This window comes from Salvelinus alpinus, chromosome 24 (genome assembly GCF_045679555.1).
Source record: "Salvelinus alpinus chromosome 24, SLU_Salpinus.1, whole genome shotgun sequence".
NCBI lineage: Eukaryota > Metazoa > Chordata > Actinopteri > Salmoniformes > Salmonidae > Salvelinus > Salvelinus alpinus.
Genome location: NC_092109.1, coordinates 33,195,225 through 33,211,826, shown reverse-complemented (window position 1 = coordinate 33,211,826; position 16,602 = coordinate 33,195,225). Strand labels below are relative to the sequence as shown.

The 16,602-nt window shown below is 45.0% G+C and overlaps 1 protein-coding gene across 6 annotated transcripts in view; it reads right to left on the bottom strand.

The window, feature by feature from the left end:
• nrxn2a (neurexin 2a) overlaps positions 1-16,602 on the bottom strand; it is a 307,444-nt gene that overhangs the window by 7,948 nt on the left and 282,894 nt on the right. For 5 of the 6 annotated variants that reach the window (XM_071364597.1, XM_071364596.1, XM_071364598.1 and 2 more), the window contains 3 exons: positions 11,498-11,669; positions 2,479-2,568; positions 241-569 (listed from right to left, as the gene is read on the bottom strand). In XM_071364597.1, the coding sequence (XP_071220698.1) occupies positions 241-569; positions 2,479-2,568; positions 11,498-11,669 (591 nt within the window). The remainder of the gene's footprint in view (positions 1-240; positions 570-2,478; positions 2,569-11,497; positions 11,670-16,602) is intronic. The other variant, XM_071364600.1, reaches the window with a different exon arrangement.

The following is a 16,602-nucleotide window of genomic DNA, read 5'->3' as shown; positions in this document are numbered from 1 at the left end:
GCTCACCCACAGTCCTGTCAGAATCACCTCTAGCATTAGGAGAAGACCGTATAGTTCCTTATAATACAATGTTAAAGCCAGGATTACTGAATGGGGGACTGTTAACATACTGATAAAATGGCTAGTCTGAGTCATTAGCCATCATTACATCACCTCTTGCACCATTGGTCACTAATAATGTTCAACATGGCCCTAGTACCCTGCCCTGCCCACAAGCCCCCACTCGCCCCTCCCTCTGACCTGGGAGATGCTCTCCCTCATGCTGGGTGAGCGTTGCCTGCGGGTGGTGGTGGTGGCCATGGTGGTGGTGGTCTCCATGATGGTGGTGGACATGTCGGAGACAGCCAGTGGGGTGGTGGAGGTGGTCTCAGTGGTCAGCACTGACAGTGAGTCTCCCACCAGCCTCAGGTTCCCCTCAGCCTGGACACTGGGGTCACTCTCTGCCGCCAGCTTAAGCACCTGCAGGCCGTTATAGTAGAGACCAGAGATCTGGCCCTGGAACGGCCGGCCTTTATCCTGACCCCCGATCTTTATCGCTGCTTGGCTGTTGAAGATGGTCAGCTGTCTTCCTATAGTGAGGTAAAGGAAGAGGAGAAAGAGAGATAGAGAAAGAAAGAGATAGAAGTGGAGAGAGAGAGACAGACACAAACAGGCAGACATCCAATTACATTTAAGCAATAAGGCCCGAGGGGGTGTAGTATATGGCTAATATACCACGGCTAAGGGCTGTTCTTATGCACGACGCAAAGCAGAGTGCCTGGATACAGCCCGTAGCCGTGGTATATTGGCCATATACTGTACCACAAACCCCTCGAGGTGCCTTATTGCTATTATAAACTGGTTACCAATGTGATTAGAGCAGTAAAAATAAATGTTTTGTCATACCCGTGGTATACGGTCTGATATACCACGGCTGTCAGCCAATCAGCATTCAGGGTTTTTGAACCACCCAGTTTATAATATGAGTTATACCGTGCTAAAGACTCAGAAGGGCCTTAGTAAAATGTTGTGATAGGCATGTTAACACCTTGTCTGGAATGTTTAATTCAATCAAAGTGGTCTGGTTTGTATTTTGCATATTTCTATTCAGTCGTCTTATTGGCACAGAGATAAGGGCCTAATATGCTCTGAGGGTAAGCTGTGGTTAGTTTGAATGTTAGATTGGTACATCAACTGGTTAGTGTTTAAAAGCAGAGTTCGTGACTTGGTTTAATCCTGGTCATAGGGTCAAAAAAGGGTATTTTCAAATGGGTTAAGTCTTTGCAAGAGGGGAAGGTGGCACAATAGTGGGTATACTTTGACTTTATAGATATCAGTGTGTTCACAGAGAGTAATGGGGAGAAAGGAGAGTCATGGGAAAGTGTAAACACATAACTTCCCTTCATAAAACACAGGAAGTCGTTTCTTTGAATTGATGGACAACTAGGGACTGGGCATTTCCCTTCATCCTCTCGGTCAGAGGCTGGTGGACCAATCAGTGTTGTTTCTCTGGAGCAGCACTGACAATAAGCACTATTACTGTTAAATCATCACTCAGTGAGATCAGCATGTTGAGAGAGGGTCATGTAATGTGTGTCCTTATCAGGAGAATGCCGATTAACTATGTAGCTATGCAGTGTTGCAGTGGCAGTAATTTACCTGTCTGTCAGGGTCTCAGCCCCTTTGTCCCTGAACATGTCTGTGATATGGTTGCCAAGACACAGGGAAATCATCTGGAGGTATAGTAGGGAGAGTATAGTGGTGTTTAGTGAGGTCACATTAGCGTGGGGCTTTTAGCATTGCCAATTAACCGCAGCGTGGACTATACATGAACCATCCAGTTTAGAGAATTTAGAGAGACCAGGATGTTAATTTAAATGGAAGGTTTACTGTGAGATACTGTAATACCTTGTTGCAAGAACCACCAGCATTAGATGAAATGTTCCTTTACAAGCTAATTATTCCAGTTGTTTAGCAGGTTAGTTATTATCATCAATGATGTTCGCATCACAAGAATAATAAACAGATAATACCAATGTAATAAAATCAGCAGCATCTAATTAAACACAGTAATTAGGAGGGACTTTGTTGGAGGGTTAGTCAGGGGTTATGTTTATTTAGTTAAATAGTTTTAAAATCTCTGAAGAGGTGCAGCATTCCCAGAAGGGGATGGCAAAGGATACCTGGTAGATGTACGGTACTATCACTCATGATACTAAATGGCATTAGGTAAGTTATTCTAAATGGCTATCGGTTATATGGCTGAGATGGTTGTTTCCCATCATAGTCACAACCATCCACAGTCAATTTCAGTCCAGTCCCAAACAAACCCAACATGCGGACATCTGTATCTCTATACTGTACATACAGTAGGTAACAGCATTTGATCCTTTGCTTGTCACCTTTGTCTCTTAGCACTGCACCTCTTACAGGGATTAGACAGAGGGATTTAAACTGGATTTAGCAACTGTTTAATGGATGAATTAATTTGTTGTTTACCTTTGTCGAGTAGCCACTCGTCAACTACCCGACCAAGTCGGTATGGGATTCTTTGTCTAGCAATAGCCAGGCGCTCATTATCAAAGTTCCCTTCAGAGAATTTGGAGAGACAGATTAGAGGTTAAATCTGGAAGTTGAAAGATCACAAGGTTAGAGACAGGGCATCATGGCTAACACGTTTAGCAAGTTATCAATTTGAACCCAGCTTCAGGTTTAAAAAAACTTGTGCTTTACTTAGTGGTATTTATTAAAGGGATAGTAACAAAGGGCATACTAGTTAGAATGGTGTTTAGTTCTATTTATAAAGTTCTGAGCTGGTTCATTTGGTGAGGATTGGTGTATTTATGAACTTTTTAACCAAGCATCAGGGCTTAAATGCAAACAAAATAGAAGAACAGATATAACTGTAATTGGGAGAAATCAGCAAGGGAGAAACAACGCATGCAACATCAATTCACAATTTAACCTTTAGAACCATGAACACAGTTTAAGTAAATTGCAGGAAGAGGTTTTCTGGTTGTTATCATCTCAATGGAAGGGCATGACTATGGTGATTATTACTGTTAGGGGAAGTAGCCTAGCAGGGTTCCTTATTCTTGAAGAAAGTGATTCATTATAGCATAAAAATTTGATACACAGACATTACAATCAACTGCTAGTTACTCTGAAAAAATAAATATATACAGTACCAGTCAAAAGTTTGGACACACCTACTCATTCAAGGGTTTTTCTATATTTCAACTATTTTCTACGTTGTAGAATAATAGTGAAGACATCAAAACTATGAAATAACACATTATGGAATCATGTAGTAACCAAAAAAGTGTTAAACAAATCAAAATATATTTTATATTCTTCAAAGTAGCCACCCTTTGCCTTGATGACAGCTTTGCACACTCTTGGCATTCTCTCAACCAGCTTCATGAGGAATGCTTTTCCAACAGTCTTGAAGGAGTTCCCACATATGCTGAGCACTTGTTGGCTGCTTTTCCTTCACTCTGTGGTCCAATTCATCCCAAACTCAATTGTGTTGAGGTCGGGTGATTGTGGAGGCCAGGTCATCTGATGCAGCATTCCATCAATCTCCTTCTTGGTCAAAAAGACCTTACACAACAATCTGAGGTGCAATCTGAGGTGCAGTTAACTCTAATGAACTTATCCTCTGCAGCAGAGGTAACTCTGGATCTTCCTTTCCTGTGGCGGTCCTCATGAGAGCCAGTTTCATCATAGCGCTTGATGGTTTTTGCGACTGCACTTGTCCTGGTAATCCGTCTGGCATTGCGGCCTTGTGAATGTTTGTATTTTATTTTTTTTTATTTTTTTATTCTTGTTTTATTTTTTATATTTATATTTTTTTTTTCTTATTTATTTATTTATTTTTTTATTTTTTTATTTTAAATTTTATCCCCTTTTCTCCCCAATTTTTCGTGGTATCCAATCGCTAGTAATTACTATCTTGTCTCATCACTACAACTCCCGTACGGGCTCGGGAGAGACGAAGGTCGAAAGTCATGCGTCCTCCGAAGCACAACCCAACCAAGCCGCACTGCTTCTTAACACAGCGCGCCTCCAACCCGGAAGCCAGCCGCACCAATGTGTCGGAGGAAACACCGTGCACCCGCCCCCCTCGGCTAGCGCGCACTGCGCCCGGCCCGCCACAGGAGTCGCTGGAGCGCGATGAGACAAGGATATCCCTACCGGCCAAACCCTCCCTAGCCCGGACGACGCTAAGCCAATTGTGCGTCGCCCCACGGACCTCCCGGTCGCGGCCGGCTGCGACAGAGCCTGGGCGCGAACCCAGACTCTGGTGGCGCAGCATAGCACTGCGATGCAGTGCTCTAGACCACTGCGCCACCCGGGAGGCCCGGCCTTGTGAATGTTAACCTGTTTAAAGGTCTTACTCACATCGGCTACGAAGAGCGTGAACACACAGCAGTCTGGAACAGCTGGTGCTCTCATGCATGGTTCACTGCTAGCGAAACAGTCATGTAGTTTATCACCTGCTTCATCTGACCACTTCCATATTGAGCGTGCCACTGGTACTACCTGTTTGAGTTTTTTCTTGTAAGCAGGAATCAGGAGGATAGAATTACACTTAGATTTTCCAAATGAAGGGAGAGGGAGAGCTTTGTATGTGTCTCTGTGTGTAGAGCAAAGGTGATCTAGAGTTTTTTTACCTCTAGTTGCATAGGTGATATGCTGGTAGAAATGAGGTAAAACGGATTTCAGTTTCCCTGCATTAATGTCACCGGCCATTAGGAGCTCCGCCTCTGGGTGAGCATTTTCTTTTTTGCTTATGGCCCTTTACAGCTCGTTGAGTGCGGTCTTTGTGCCAGCATCGGTTTCTGGTGGTAAATAGACAGCTACAAAAATATATATGAAAATTATCTTGGTAAATAGGATGGTTACAGCTTATCGTTAGGTATTCTAACTCAAGCGAGCAGAATTTTGAGACTTCCTTAATATTTGAGATTGCTCACCAGTTGTGAGCCAACCCCTCCCTTGAGCTTCCCCGATGCCACCGTTCTGTCCTGCTGATGTATAGAAAAACCAGCTAGATTTATATTTATCATGTCCTTGTTCAGCCATGACTCAGAGAACCATAGGATATTACAGTTCTTCAGATCACTTTGATAGGATAGTCACAAACGGAGCTCATCCAGTTTTTTCTCCAGTGATTGCATGTTCGCCAATATAACTATTTATCCACTCTCCGACGTAGTCTCGTTAGGTATCACGCAAATCGGCCTGAATAGAGTACCACAGTATGAGTCATAATACCCATTGCAAGATGGCGCCGACAAAGATGGTTGCCTTGCTTCGAGTCCTTAGGAAACTATGCAGTATTTAGTTTTTTTAAATGTATTATTTCTTACATTGTTACCCCAGGAAATATTAAGTCTTATTGCATACAGTTGGGAAGAACTATTGGATATAAGAGCGACGTCAACTTGACAACATTACGATCAGGAATACGACTTTCCCGAAGCAGATCCATTGTTCGTACCACCACCCAGGACATTGGATCTAATCCCAGAGGCCAACCCAAAACAACATCGCCGCAAAAGAGGTAGACGGAGCGGCCTCCTGGTCAGTCTTCAAAGGAGTGCACACCGCCTACCACTTCCGAGTATACTACTCGCCAATGTCCAGTCTCTAGACAACAAGGTGGATGAAATAATGTCAAGGGTTGCCTTCCAGAGAGACATCAGAGATTGTAACATTCTCTGTTTCACGGAAACATGGCTCTCTCGGGATATGTTGTTGGAGTCGTTATGCCACTGGGTTTCTTCATGCGTCGCACCGACAGAAATAAACACCTCTCTGGGAAGAAGAAGGGCTTCATGATTAACGACTCATGGTATAACCATAACAACATACAGGAACTCAAGTCCTTCTGCTCACCCGACCTAGAATTCCTTACAATCAAATGCAGACCATATCATCTCCCAAGAGAATTCTCGTCAGTTATCGTCACAGCTGTGTATATACCCCCTCAAGCAGATACCACAACTGCACTCAAGGAACTTCACTGGACTCTATGTAAACTGGAAACCATATATCCTGAGGCTGCATTTATTGTATCTGGGGATTTTAACAAAGCAAATTTGAGAACAAGGCTAAGATAAATTCTATCAGCATATTGATTGCAGCACTCACGCGGGCAATACACTCGATCACTGCTACTCTAACTTCCGCGATGCATACAAAGCCCTCCCCCGCCCTCCCTTCGGCAAATCCGACCATGACGCCATCTTGCTCCTACCGTCTTATAGGCAGAAACTCAAACAGGATGTACCAGTGACAAGAACCATTCAACGCTGGTCTGACCAATCGGAATCCACGCTTTAAGTTTGTTTTGATCACGCGGACTGGGATATGTTCCGGTCAGCCTCAGAGAACAACATTGATCTATACGCTGACTTGGTGAGTGAGTTTATAAGGAAGTGCATTGGAGATGTTGTACCCACTGTGACTATTAAAACCTACCTTAACCTATCTCCAAAGTGGAGTTGCAATTCAATGGCCCTGACACGAGACGTATGTGGCAGGGTCTACAGGAAATCACGAACTACAAAAAGAAGTCCAGCCAAGTCACGGACACCGACGTCACGCTTCCAGACAAACTAAACACCTTCCTTTCCCGCTTTGAGGATAATACAGTGCCACCGTCGCGGGTCGCTAACAAGGACTGTGCCCCCCCCCCCCCCCCCCTCCTTCTCCGTGGTCGACGTGAGTAAGACATTTAAACGTGTTAACCCTCGCAAGGCTGCTGGCCCAGATGGCATCCCTAACCGCGTCCTCAGAGCATGCGCAGACCAGCTGGCTGGTGTGTTTACGGACATATTCAATCGCTCCCTATCCCAGTCTGCTGTCCCCACAGGCTTCAAGATGGCCACCATTGTTCCTGTACCCAAGAAGCCAAAGGTAACTGAACTAAATGACTATTGCCCCGTAGCACACTTCTGTCATCATGAAGTGCTTTGAGAGACTAGTCAAGGATCATATCACCTCCACCTTACCGGCCACCTTAGACTCACTTCAGTTTGCATACCGCCCCAACAGGTCCACAAACGATGCAATCGCCATCACACTGCACACTGCCCTATCCCATCTGGACAAGAGGAATACCTATGTTTTAATGCTGTTCATTGACAACAGCTCAGCATTCAACACCATTGTACCCTCCAAAATCATCATCAAGCTGGAGGCCCTGGGTCTCAACTCCGACCTGTGCAATTGGGTCCTGGACTTTCTGATGGGCCGCCCTCAGGTGGTGAAGGTAGGAAACAACATCTCCACTTCGCTGACCCTCAACACTGGGGCCCCGCAATGGTGCGTGCTCAGCCCTCTCCTGTAATCGCTGTTCACCCACGACTGCGTGGCCATGCACGCCTCCAACTCAATCATCAAGTTTGCAGACAACACAACAATAGTGGGCTTGATTACCAACAACAACGAGACAGCCTACAGGGAGGAGGTGAGGGCACTCGGAGTGTGGTGTCAGGAAAAAAACAACTCACTCAACGTCAACAAAACAAAGGAGATGATCGTGGACTTCAGGAAACAGCAGAGGGAGCACCCCCCTATCCACATCGAAGGGACAGCAGTAGAGAAGGTGGAAAGTTTTATGTTCCTCGGCGTACACATCACAGACAAACTGAAATGGTCCATCCACACAGACAGTGTGGTGAAGAAGGTGCAACAGTTGAATAAATTTGGCTTGTCACCCAAAACCCTGATAAACTTTTACAGATGAACAATCGAGAGCATCCTGTCGGGCTGTATCACTGCCTGGTACTGTAACTGCACCACCCTCAACCACAAGGCTCTCCAAAGGGTAGTGCAGTCTGCACAACGCATCACCTGGGGAAAACTACCTGCCCTCCATGACACCTACACCACCCAATGTAGAAGGAAGGCCAAAAAGATCATCAAAGACAACAACTACCCGAGCCACTGCCTGTTCACCCTGCTACCATCCAGAAGGCGAGGTCAGTACAGATGCATCAAAGCTGGGACCGAGAGACTGAAAAACAGCTTCTATCTCAAGGCCATCAGACTGCTAAACAGCAATCACTAACTCAGAGAGGCTGTTGCCTACATTGAGACCCAATCACTGGCCACTTTAATAAATCGATCACAAGTCACTTTAAACAATGCCACTTTAAATAAGGCCACTTTAATAATGTTTACAAATCTTCCATTACTCATATCATATGTATATACTGTATTTTAGACCATCTATTGCACTTTGACTATGCCGCTCGGCCATCGCTCATCCATATATTTATATTTACATATTCTCATTCACCCCTTTAGATTTGTGTGTAGTTGTTAGGGAATTGTTAGATTACTTGTTAGATATTACTGCACTGTCGGGAACTAGAAGCACAAGGATTTCGCTACACTCGCATTAACATCTGCTAACCATGTGTGTGTGACCAATAAAATTTGATTTGATAATCTTGCTCTGATTTGTCATCCTGAGGGTCATTTGCCTGCCCCTGTTACAATTTGAACAATGTTCCCTGTTTGACCGCTAGGTTTGATGGTTATTATATCACCTACAATTTGAACAATGTTCCCTGTTTGACTGCTAGGTTTGATGGCTATTATATCACCTCCACTGTGGGGCTCTATAGCACCCTCTCCTCTTTCTTTGAGTGTTGGTGATTTGGGCCTGGTCTGTGATAATCAATATGTCTTTCGCCTCTGACTCATGGAAGTAGAAGTTTAGTGATAGCTGTTCTGATGTCCAGAAGCTCTTTATGGTTGTAGGAAACGATGGTGGAAACATTATGTACAAGAAAAGTTCAGATAAGCGAAAAAAAATACACAAAATAGCACAATTATCCAGGAGCCAATAAAACGGCTGCTATTCACTCCAGCGTCATTTCATCATTGGATTACACATCTTGTATCAGACTAAAAATGAAATAACCTTCAAGGACCACAATGGCATCTCAGCTTTCTCTCTCATCTATCTCCACTGCTCTACTCCTTCCACATACACAGTAATATTATATTTGGGCCAATCACTGACTGGGTTTGTGCCCCAGAGGTGGCATGCCAAAGTGGATGAGATAGCCATTATAAAATAAAAACCTTTTGGTAAAACTAGCCTTGAGCCGCCCTCCACTTGATAAAAACCTTGGCTGTACTGTAACTAAACCTCTGCTGTAACTCTAATGTACAGTTAATTTTACCCTGGTCTTCTACACTTAACAGATATAAAGAAATGTCTGTATCAAAAATCTTATCAAAACACACTCACAACTCCTACCATAAAGATAAAGTACAAATAAATGCTTGTGCCAAATGTGGGCATACAACTGATTGAGTAACTACACAACACATGTTATAGTCTGATTATGTACTGAATATTCAGACAATGTGTTCCTGAGGAACTACATGAATGGCGTGGAGAAGACGAGAGTTCTCGTTCATTGAGAAAAGGTGAAAGTATAATCTATATCTAAGTAGTTAGAGAAGTTTTGAAAGTAGAATCTATATCTAAGTAGTTAGAGAAGAGGTGAAAGTATAATCTATATCTAAGTAGGTAGAATTAGGTAGAATTTCCATCATGAACTAACAATCAAGAAAATAAAATGACACATTTGAGATAATCCTTTATTGTTAGCTTGGTCAATTTGATTTGGAAAGAAACAGATTATTAGATATTAGTTACATGTTCTGGCTCATAACAATGAATCATAAGGATGCAATATAGATATTGTTTTGGGGCTGATTTGTTAGAAAGGGCTTGGGGACGGGGAACAGACAACAGAATGTGAGGGCTTGGTGACGAGTAACAGACGACAGAATGTGAGGGCTTGGGGACGGGGAACAGACGACAGAATGTGAGGGCTTGGGGACGGGGAACAGACGATAGAATGTGAGGGCTTGGGGACGGGGAACAGACAACAGAATGTGAGGGCTTGGGGACGGGGAACAGACAACAGAATGTGAGGGCTTGGGGACGGGGAACAGACGACAGAATGTGAGGGCTTGGGGACGGGGAACAGACGACAGAATGTGAGGGCTTGGGGACGGGGAACAGACGACAGAATGTGAGGGCTTGGTGATGAGGAACAGACGACAGAATGTGAGGGCTTGGTGATGGGGAACAGACGACAGAATGTGAGGGCTTGGGGACGGGGAACAGACGACATAATGTGAGGGCTTGGGGACGGGGAACAGACGACAGAATGTGAGGGCTTGGGGATGGGGAACAGACGACAGAATGTGAGGGCTTGGGGACGGGGAACAGACGACAGAATGTGAGGGCTTGGGGACGGGGAACAGACGACAGAATGTGAGGGCTTGGGGACGGGGAACACACGACAGAATGTGAGGGCTTGGGGATGGGGAACAGACGACAGAATGTGAGGGCTTGGGGACGGGGAACAGACGACAGAATGTGAGGGCTTGGGGACGGGGAACAGACGACAGAATGTGAGGGCTTGGTGATGAGGAACAGACGACAGAATGTGAGGGCTTGGGGACGGGGAACAGACGACAGAATGTGAGGGCTTGGGGACGGGGAACACACGACAGAATGTGAGGGCTTGGGGATGGGGAACAGACGACAGAATGTGAGGGCTTGGGGACGGGGAACAGACGACAGAATGTGAGGGCTTGGGGACGGGGAACAGACGACAGAATGTGAGGGCTTGGGGACGGGGAACAGACGACAGAATGTGAGGGCTTGGGGACGGGGAACAGACGACAGAATGTGAGGGCTTGGGGACGGGGAACAGACGACAGAATGTGAGGGCTTGGGGACGGGGAACAGACGACAGAATGTGAGGTTCTTGGGGACAGGGAACAGACAACAGAATGTTCTGAGAGCTCCTTTCTCCATCCTTTCAAGCCACACACACATCCACAGTGCTCTCATATAAAAGCAATTTTTTTACAGGCGGGGGGGGGTGGGGGTGAAATGAGAGCTGAGATTTTGCTGAGGGGTCCTTCATTGCTCTGAGGCTGTGTGAAGATCCCATTCTCAGCTCCACTCTGCCTGGCTGCTACAATTACTGTGAAGAATCCAAATCCATCAAGGCAGCTTCAGGAAAATGTGTCCTTTTCAGATTGTTATTAGATTGTTTATGCAATAGTTATCTGGGCACTCCATGTGGCGACTCCATAAAGCACTCTGAATACATTAAAATAGTGAAATGGCACATATCAAAACAGAACCCTGGAGCGTGTTGAAAACCCCCCCCATTTACTCTATGGCAAAAGGCAAATTTCTTGCTTGCCAAGCGCATTCAACAACTGTCCTTGAATTTATGTGATATTTTATGTTTGTTTGCTAGAGCTGGAATTGGAATCACCATGCACATTCCTCCATGTCTGTGTTTTCAAAATACAGCCTGGCAGCCTGGATCAATTTAGTTATCTCTCCCTCTCCCTCCCATTCTCTTAATATATACAGTACATATCTGGAACTGCCACTCCCACCCCCACCCCCACCCATCACCTCCTTTTCAAAGAGTCCTTCCCCATGCCTTACCTGGCGGGTAGCGTTCGATGACAGGTTGGTTGTCCACCTGGAGGGTGGCGTTGCCACCGCTGCGTGTGAAGCGCACAACATGGTACTTGCCATCGCTAACTATGACAGCCGGCTCGCCAATGGTGATGTCATCTGTCCCCACGTTGAAGATCACATCGATCTTTCCTTGTTCCTGGGGATGGAAGAAACAGAAGGGGTGTCTGAAGAGAAACGACAAGTGAGATATTCACAAATCTAAAAATGCTTTGACAATAGTGGCAGCTGCTATACCACTGGTGAGTAAGACATTGGCATAGTTTTTATTGTTACAGTGCTGCAGGGGTGGAAGTACCCTTGGTTGAGCAGCCCAGAGTTATCCTCTGTGACATAGGCAGTATGTTGGACTAGTACGCCTCCATCGGTTTCCATTCACCACCTGCCTCCCTCTGCGGTCTGCAGCCCAGCTCAGGGTCCCTCAAATTGATCACTGTTGACTTGACCTTGCTGTTTCTCTTCTACCTGACCTGACACATTCCTTTCACTGAATCTTCTCTCAGAGCTAGAACATCCATCACAGGTCAGGGTTACTTCCTCTGGCTGCCTCTGGGTGGCGCTGCTAGGAAACTGGGCTGGGGGGCAAAACACTTTGTGTGTGGGCACTGCGACGACCGGGCTGGGCACGTCTGAAGACCCTGTGATCAGACCACAAGGTCACAGTCATAGAGATCCTATTGTAATTCTTAATTCTATGGTCACAGTGCTAATGTGGCAGTGTGAGAGGACAAAAGACTAGATCAGCTGTCTGACAGCTTCAACATTATCCCAGCCCAGTCTGTAAGATGACTCTCACATCATGCTACTCACAACATAAAAATGTTCCATGCTTGAAATGTCCACTTCTTAAACATGATACTAAAATGGAAGGCTTTCAGAGATTCACTCAACAATCAGTTGGTACTGTCAGTAATATGGTAAGTGGTATCTTGTCTCCATGACTTGGGAATTGATCCCACGTGACCATTTGATGAGCAGATCAGAAACCATCAGGCATGATAAGGGGTTGATCCATCAGTATAGACATCTGACAGGGGGCAAACTGCCAAGAGGTGTCAGTCACCGATGATGAGAGAATATGGGCCATCTCACCTCAACCACTTCAGTCTGAGTTCCAGGAGAAATCAGAAAACAGCTAGAGGATGATACTATGTAATATCCTGTAGTGTGATGATGGTTACCTGTTATCAGTTATCTGTTATCTAGTTAAAATATTGTCTAGTTATTTGATTACTTTTCTTTAGAATTAACAGTGTATGGGATTTTCACAGTGTTATAGAGGTAACATCAATCCCAACCAGTGCCACTCCATCACATCAGTGTTGTGAACTGACAGAACCTTTGGGTGACCCCACCACAGCCACCACCCATACTACCCAGTGTCCTCCTGCTCCTCTGCCTTCTCCCCTTGGTAACCCCCAACAGTTTAATGGAGATTTCCCTGGAGATAGCAGTTCAGTTAGGGGTCAAGAGCAAGCTCCTCAGTCTGCATTCCTCACATTAAGCACTGTGATTCTTCCTGAACCCACAGAGCAGTGGGGGAAATGAACCAAAGCCCAGTGTTGCCTGACAAGAAGAGCCCCTCCTGAGCACCATACATTTCTCATGCGGAAAGATCCCCTTTGTGTGATGTTCAATGACCCCATCAGTTCTTTTCATGGAGATTCAGGGTGACATTTCCCCTTGAGAAGCAGGGACCTAGGCTGGATGGTGGGGGCTGGAGGCTAGGGCTGGGGCTTGACCTGACCCATCCCTCTCACCGCATCTTCTCTCACAGCTGGAACCTCCAACACAGATCAGAGTTACTTCCTCCGGCTGCCAGTGGGGTGTGTATAGGCTGCATGGGAGGGCAGAAAGGAGAGGACATTTTCTTCTCGATTATTTACTGCCCTCCGGTTCACCCCTGCGGCGCCTCAAAATAGCTTGCCTGTACCAGTCAAAGGCATGCCCCTGTACGCTGTGTATAAAGCACAGGCTCAGGGTGTCTCCCACTCTTAGGCCATGGCCACGGTCACTGGCCCAGCTGCTCAGTGTGCGCTACTGTCCCCTCACCACTACCTGCGTTCTGTTCCTCTAATGTGCCATGCTGTTGCTAACACCTGTGTGTTCAGCCTGGTCCCAGCACACTTTAGTTCACATGACGGCGGTGGCGGGGGGGAATGCAACTTTGCAACTATTTAAAATGTAGGCACTGTGTTATTTATCATTGTGTCTGGGGAACATGGAACACAGCTAAGAATAACAGCAAAGGGGACATGTTGAGCTGTCGATGTGTGCTCACGTAACCATCCAAGGAGGAGAGCCCTGGATCTTGTTCTGTTGAGCAGAAACCCCCACTACGGCTGATTGACAGTCAGAGTCTCACTGTAGAAACCGTTTCCTTCGCCCACACCTCTGTCCCTGACAGTGACCCCCCCCCCCCCCCCCCAGCAGTGTGTGGGTGGTGGTACATTTAGAAGATCATAGCTATGTGAGCGTGTTCCTGTCTTCAGTGTGTTTGTGTGAGCGTAGGAGGGACTACGTCTTAATATGTGACTTGTTTCAGGAAACTAGGCATATGTTGAGCATCACTACTTCACAGGAGAGGCATTTGAACGTTAACTTTTTATTTGTATCAAAAGGCGTTTGACACAAACGTCTATGCCATCTGTAAATATGAATACAATTGTTAAATTACGAGCCTAGTTGGTTTAGCCACGGAAAAGGACAGGAACCTTCCCGCTAGCCATGATTGGCTGATATAATGGATGGGCTGGACATGCCGAGAGTTGGTCTGCCATGTAGCTCGCTTCTGTCTATAACATGAGCTGCTCAGTGTGTGTAGGTAATCCTTTCTAACGCTGCTTTTTTGAAATATATCACGTAGTAGAACTGAAAAAGTGTTGTTCTCCACTTTCTGAAAGACCGAGTTTTGAAATCAGTGGAATGCCCAGTGGAATTAGAGTATGATTACTAAGGAGATGGAGAAAATTCTAGCGTTTGATTGCAAATATGCAGAGGGAGTCGAAAAGAGAACACACAGAAGGCTGTTGTATAAAACACCTGTCTCTGGATTACATCTTCAAACTAAGGGCAACCATGGCATCCGTGACAGAGAGGGAGAAGCGTTCATCCATATATACGGACGGGTAAGATAGTCTTGCTAGCTACATTTTCAGATATTATACATTTCTAATTTTGTCAGAAAGTTATTTTCATTTCAAGTTAAAGTGTACTGTTAGCTAGCTAACGTTAGCTGGCTGGCTCGCTAGCTAACATTACATGTATGATCTGTGTAGTAATATTATTCGTATCTCAGAGCCATTTGCATTGCTAGTTATAGCCTTATGTTAGATAGCTAGCTAACATTGAACATGGTTGGTTAGCTACCTGCAGATTCATGCAGGATAGTAAGGTTATGAGTTGGGATTTATGGCTCATTGTTTAGCTAGCTAGCTACATGTCTAAACAAAATACTCTCTGCAAGTAACCATTTCACTACACACTTCTTTCTGTATCCTGTGCATGTGACAAATTAACTTGGATTTTATTTGATATAGTATCTATTTACCAGAGACGGTAACGTGAAGAACATGACCAACACCAAAGTCAAATTAGGATATAACGTTAGGCCAACGAGACAGTGTCCAAGTTCAAAAATCTTCCGGTAGAATGCCCTGCTTTTATTTTGTCAGACTCACAACTTCTGTAATTGGTTCGCCATTAACTTGGAAATAATTATCTTGTTGTGAATTTATTTTCCTGTAATAAATAAGACAAATGAGCTAAAGTGAAGACGTTGTCAGCTATATGATATGGTCATTACATGAACTGGCTAACCAGCTAACTTAACGTTAGCTAGCTCAACGTTAGCTATTTAGCTAACAATCTAGAAACGACCCAAAACATTGTTTAGAAAGTTGTTTTTAGTTGCCTGGTTCACTAGATTGACATATAATAAATTCATTTTTAAACGGTGTTAAAATACACCAGTTATGCTGTTTTGCACCACCAGGCTGCTGATGTCATGCAGCCTGTAGTTTTTGTGTTTAAACTTTTTCTTAACGACCACGACAAGTTTGATGTCGGACGACAATAAAATGTTCATGATGTCACTGCGACAACTGTCGATAGACGTAGTATAAACCAACCTTTAGTCTTGAAATCTTTGGTAGTTTAGTACATGGCCCCATGTGAATCCTTAAAGAGATGGGTGGGGCTAAGGCTTAAGAGGGTGGGAACGATGCTGAATATGTGTAGACAAAGAAGAGCTCTCCAGTAGGTTTACCAAAACATTCAAAGGCCATTTTCTCAAAAGTGAGGTTACAAGTTTACCAATTTTCAAAGCAGAATTACTTTCCCATTGTTCCTCAACTGTAGTGTATGATATACCATTTTCTAGCTCTGAGTCCAATGTAAAAAACACAATTTTATATGTTGCTACTGTCACGGCCCCTCCTCTGCATTGCAGGGGCGGTTCCTCCTGCAGGCAGAGGAGGGTCGTTAGTGATTGGAGCCACCTGGGCTCAGGGTATTTAAGCTGCTTCACTAACCACTTTTGTCTCTCTCTCTCTGCTCCTCCAGGTATGATCCTGTTTTGTTTGTTCCTTTGTAGTTTTACGTAGTTTTCACTCAGTCATATTCACACACACAGATTCACGATTCCCTGCACTTTACATACACCCTACATTATGATACTTTCACACCTCATTCCTTTTTCTTTGTTTAAAGTTAATCGTTTTTGGTTTATAATAAAGAACCTTTTTGATTGGCCTATACCTGTTGTTCGTGTCCCCTAATTTTTGCCACAGGCTATGAGCCGGCCTGTGACACTACATAAGACAGAATCGAGCAGGTTGATCACATATGTGATGTGAGCATCATGTTGCACACTGCACTCCACACCTCCGTCCCATCAAAGTACTGTAGACTGGACCATGCCATGTTCTTAGAAAGAGGAGAGGGAGGATATGAACCCAGCCTCCTGATGCATTTCCAACAGCCAGGGGAACTCTCTGCTCTAATCTGGCCTGGAGGTACAGTGCCTTCCTACCAGTCCCAGCACATTGGTGGGCTGCTGCAAGGCAAAGAGA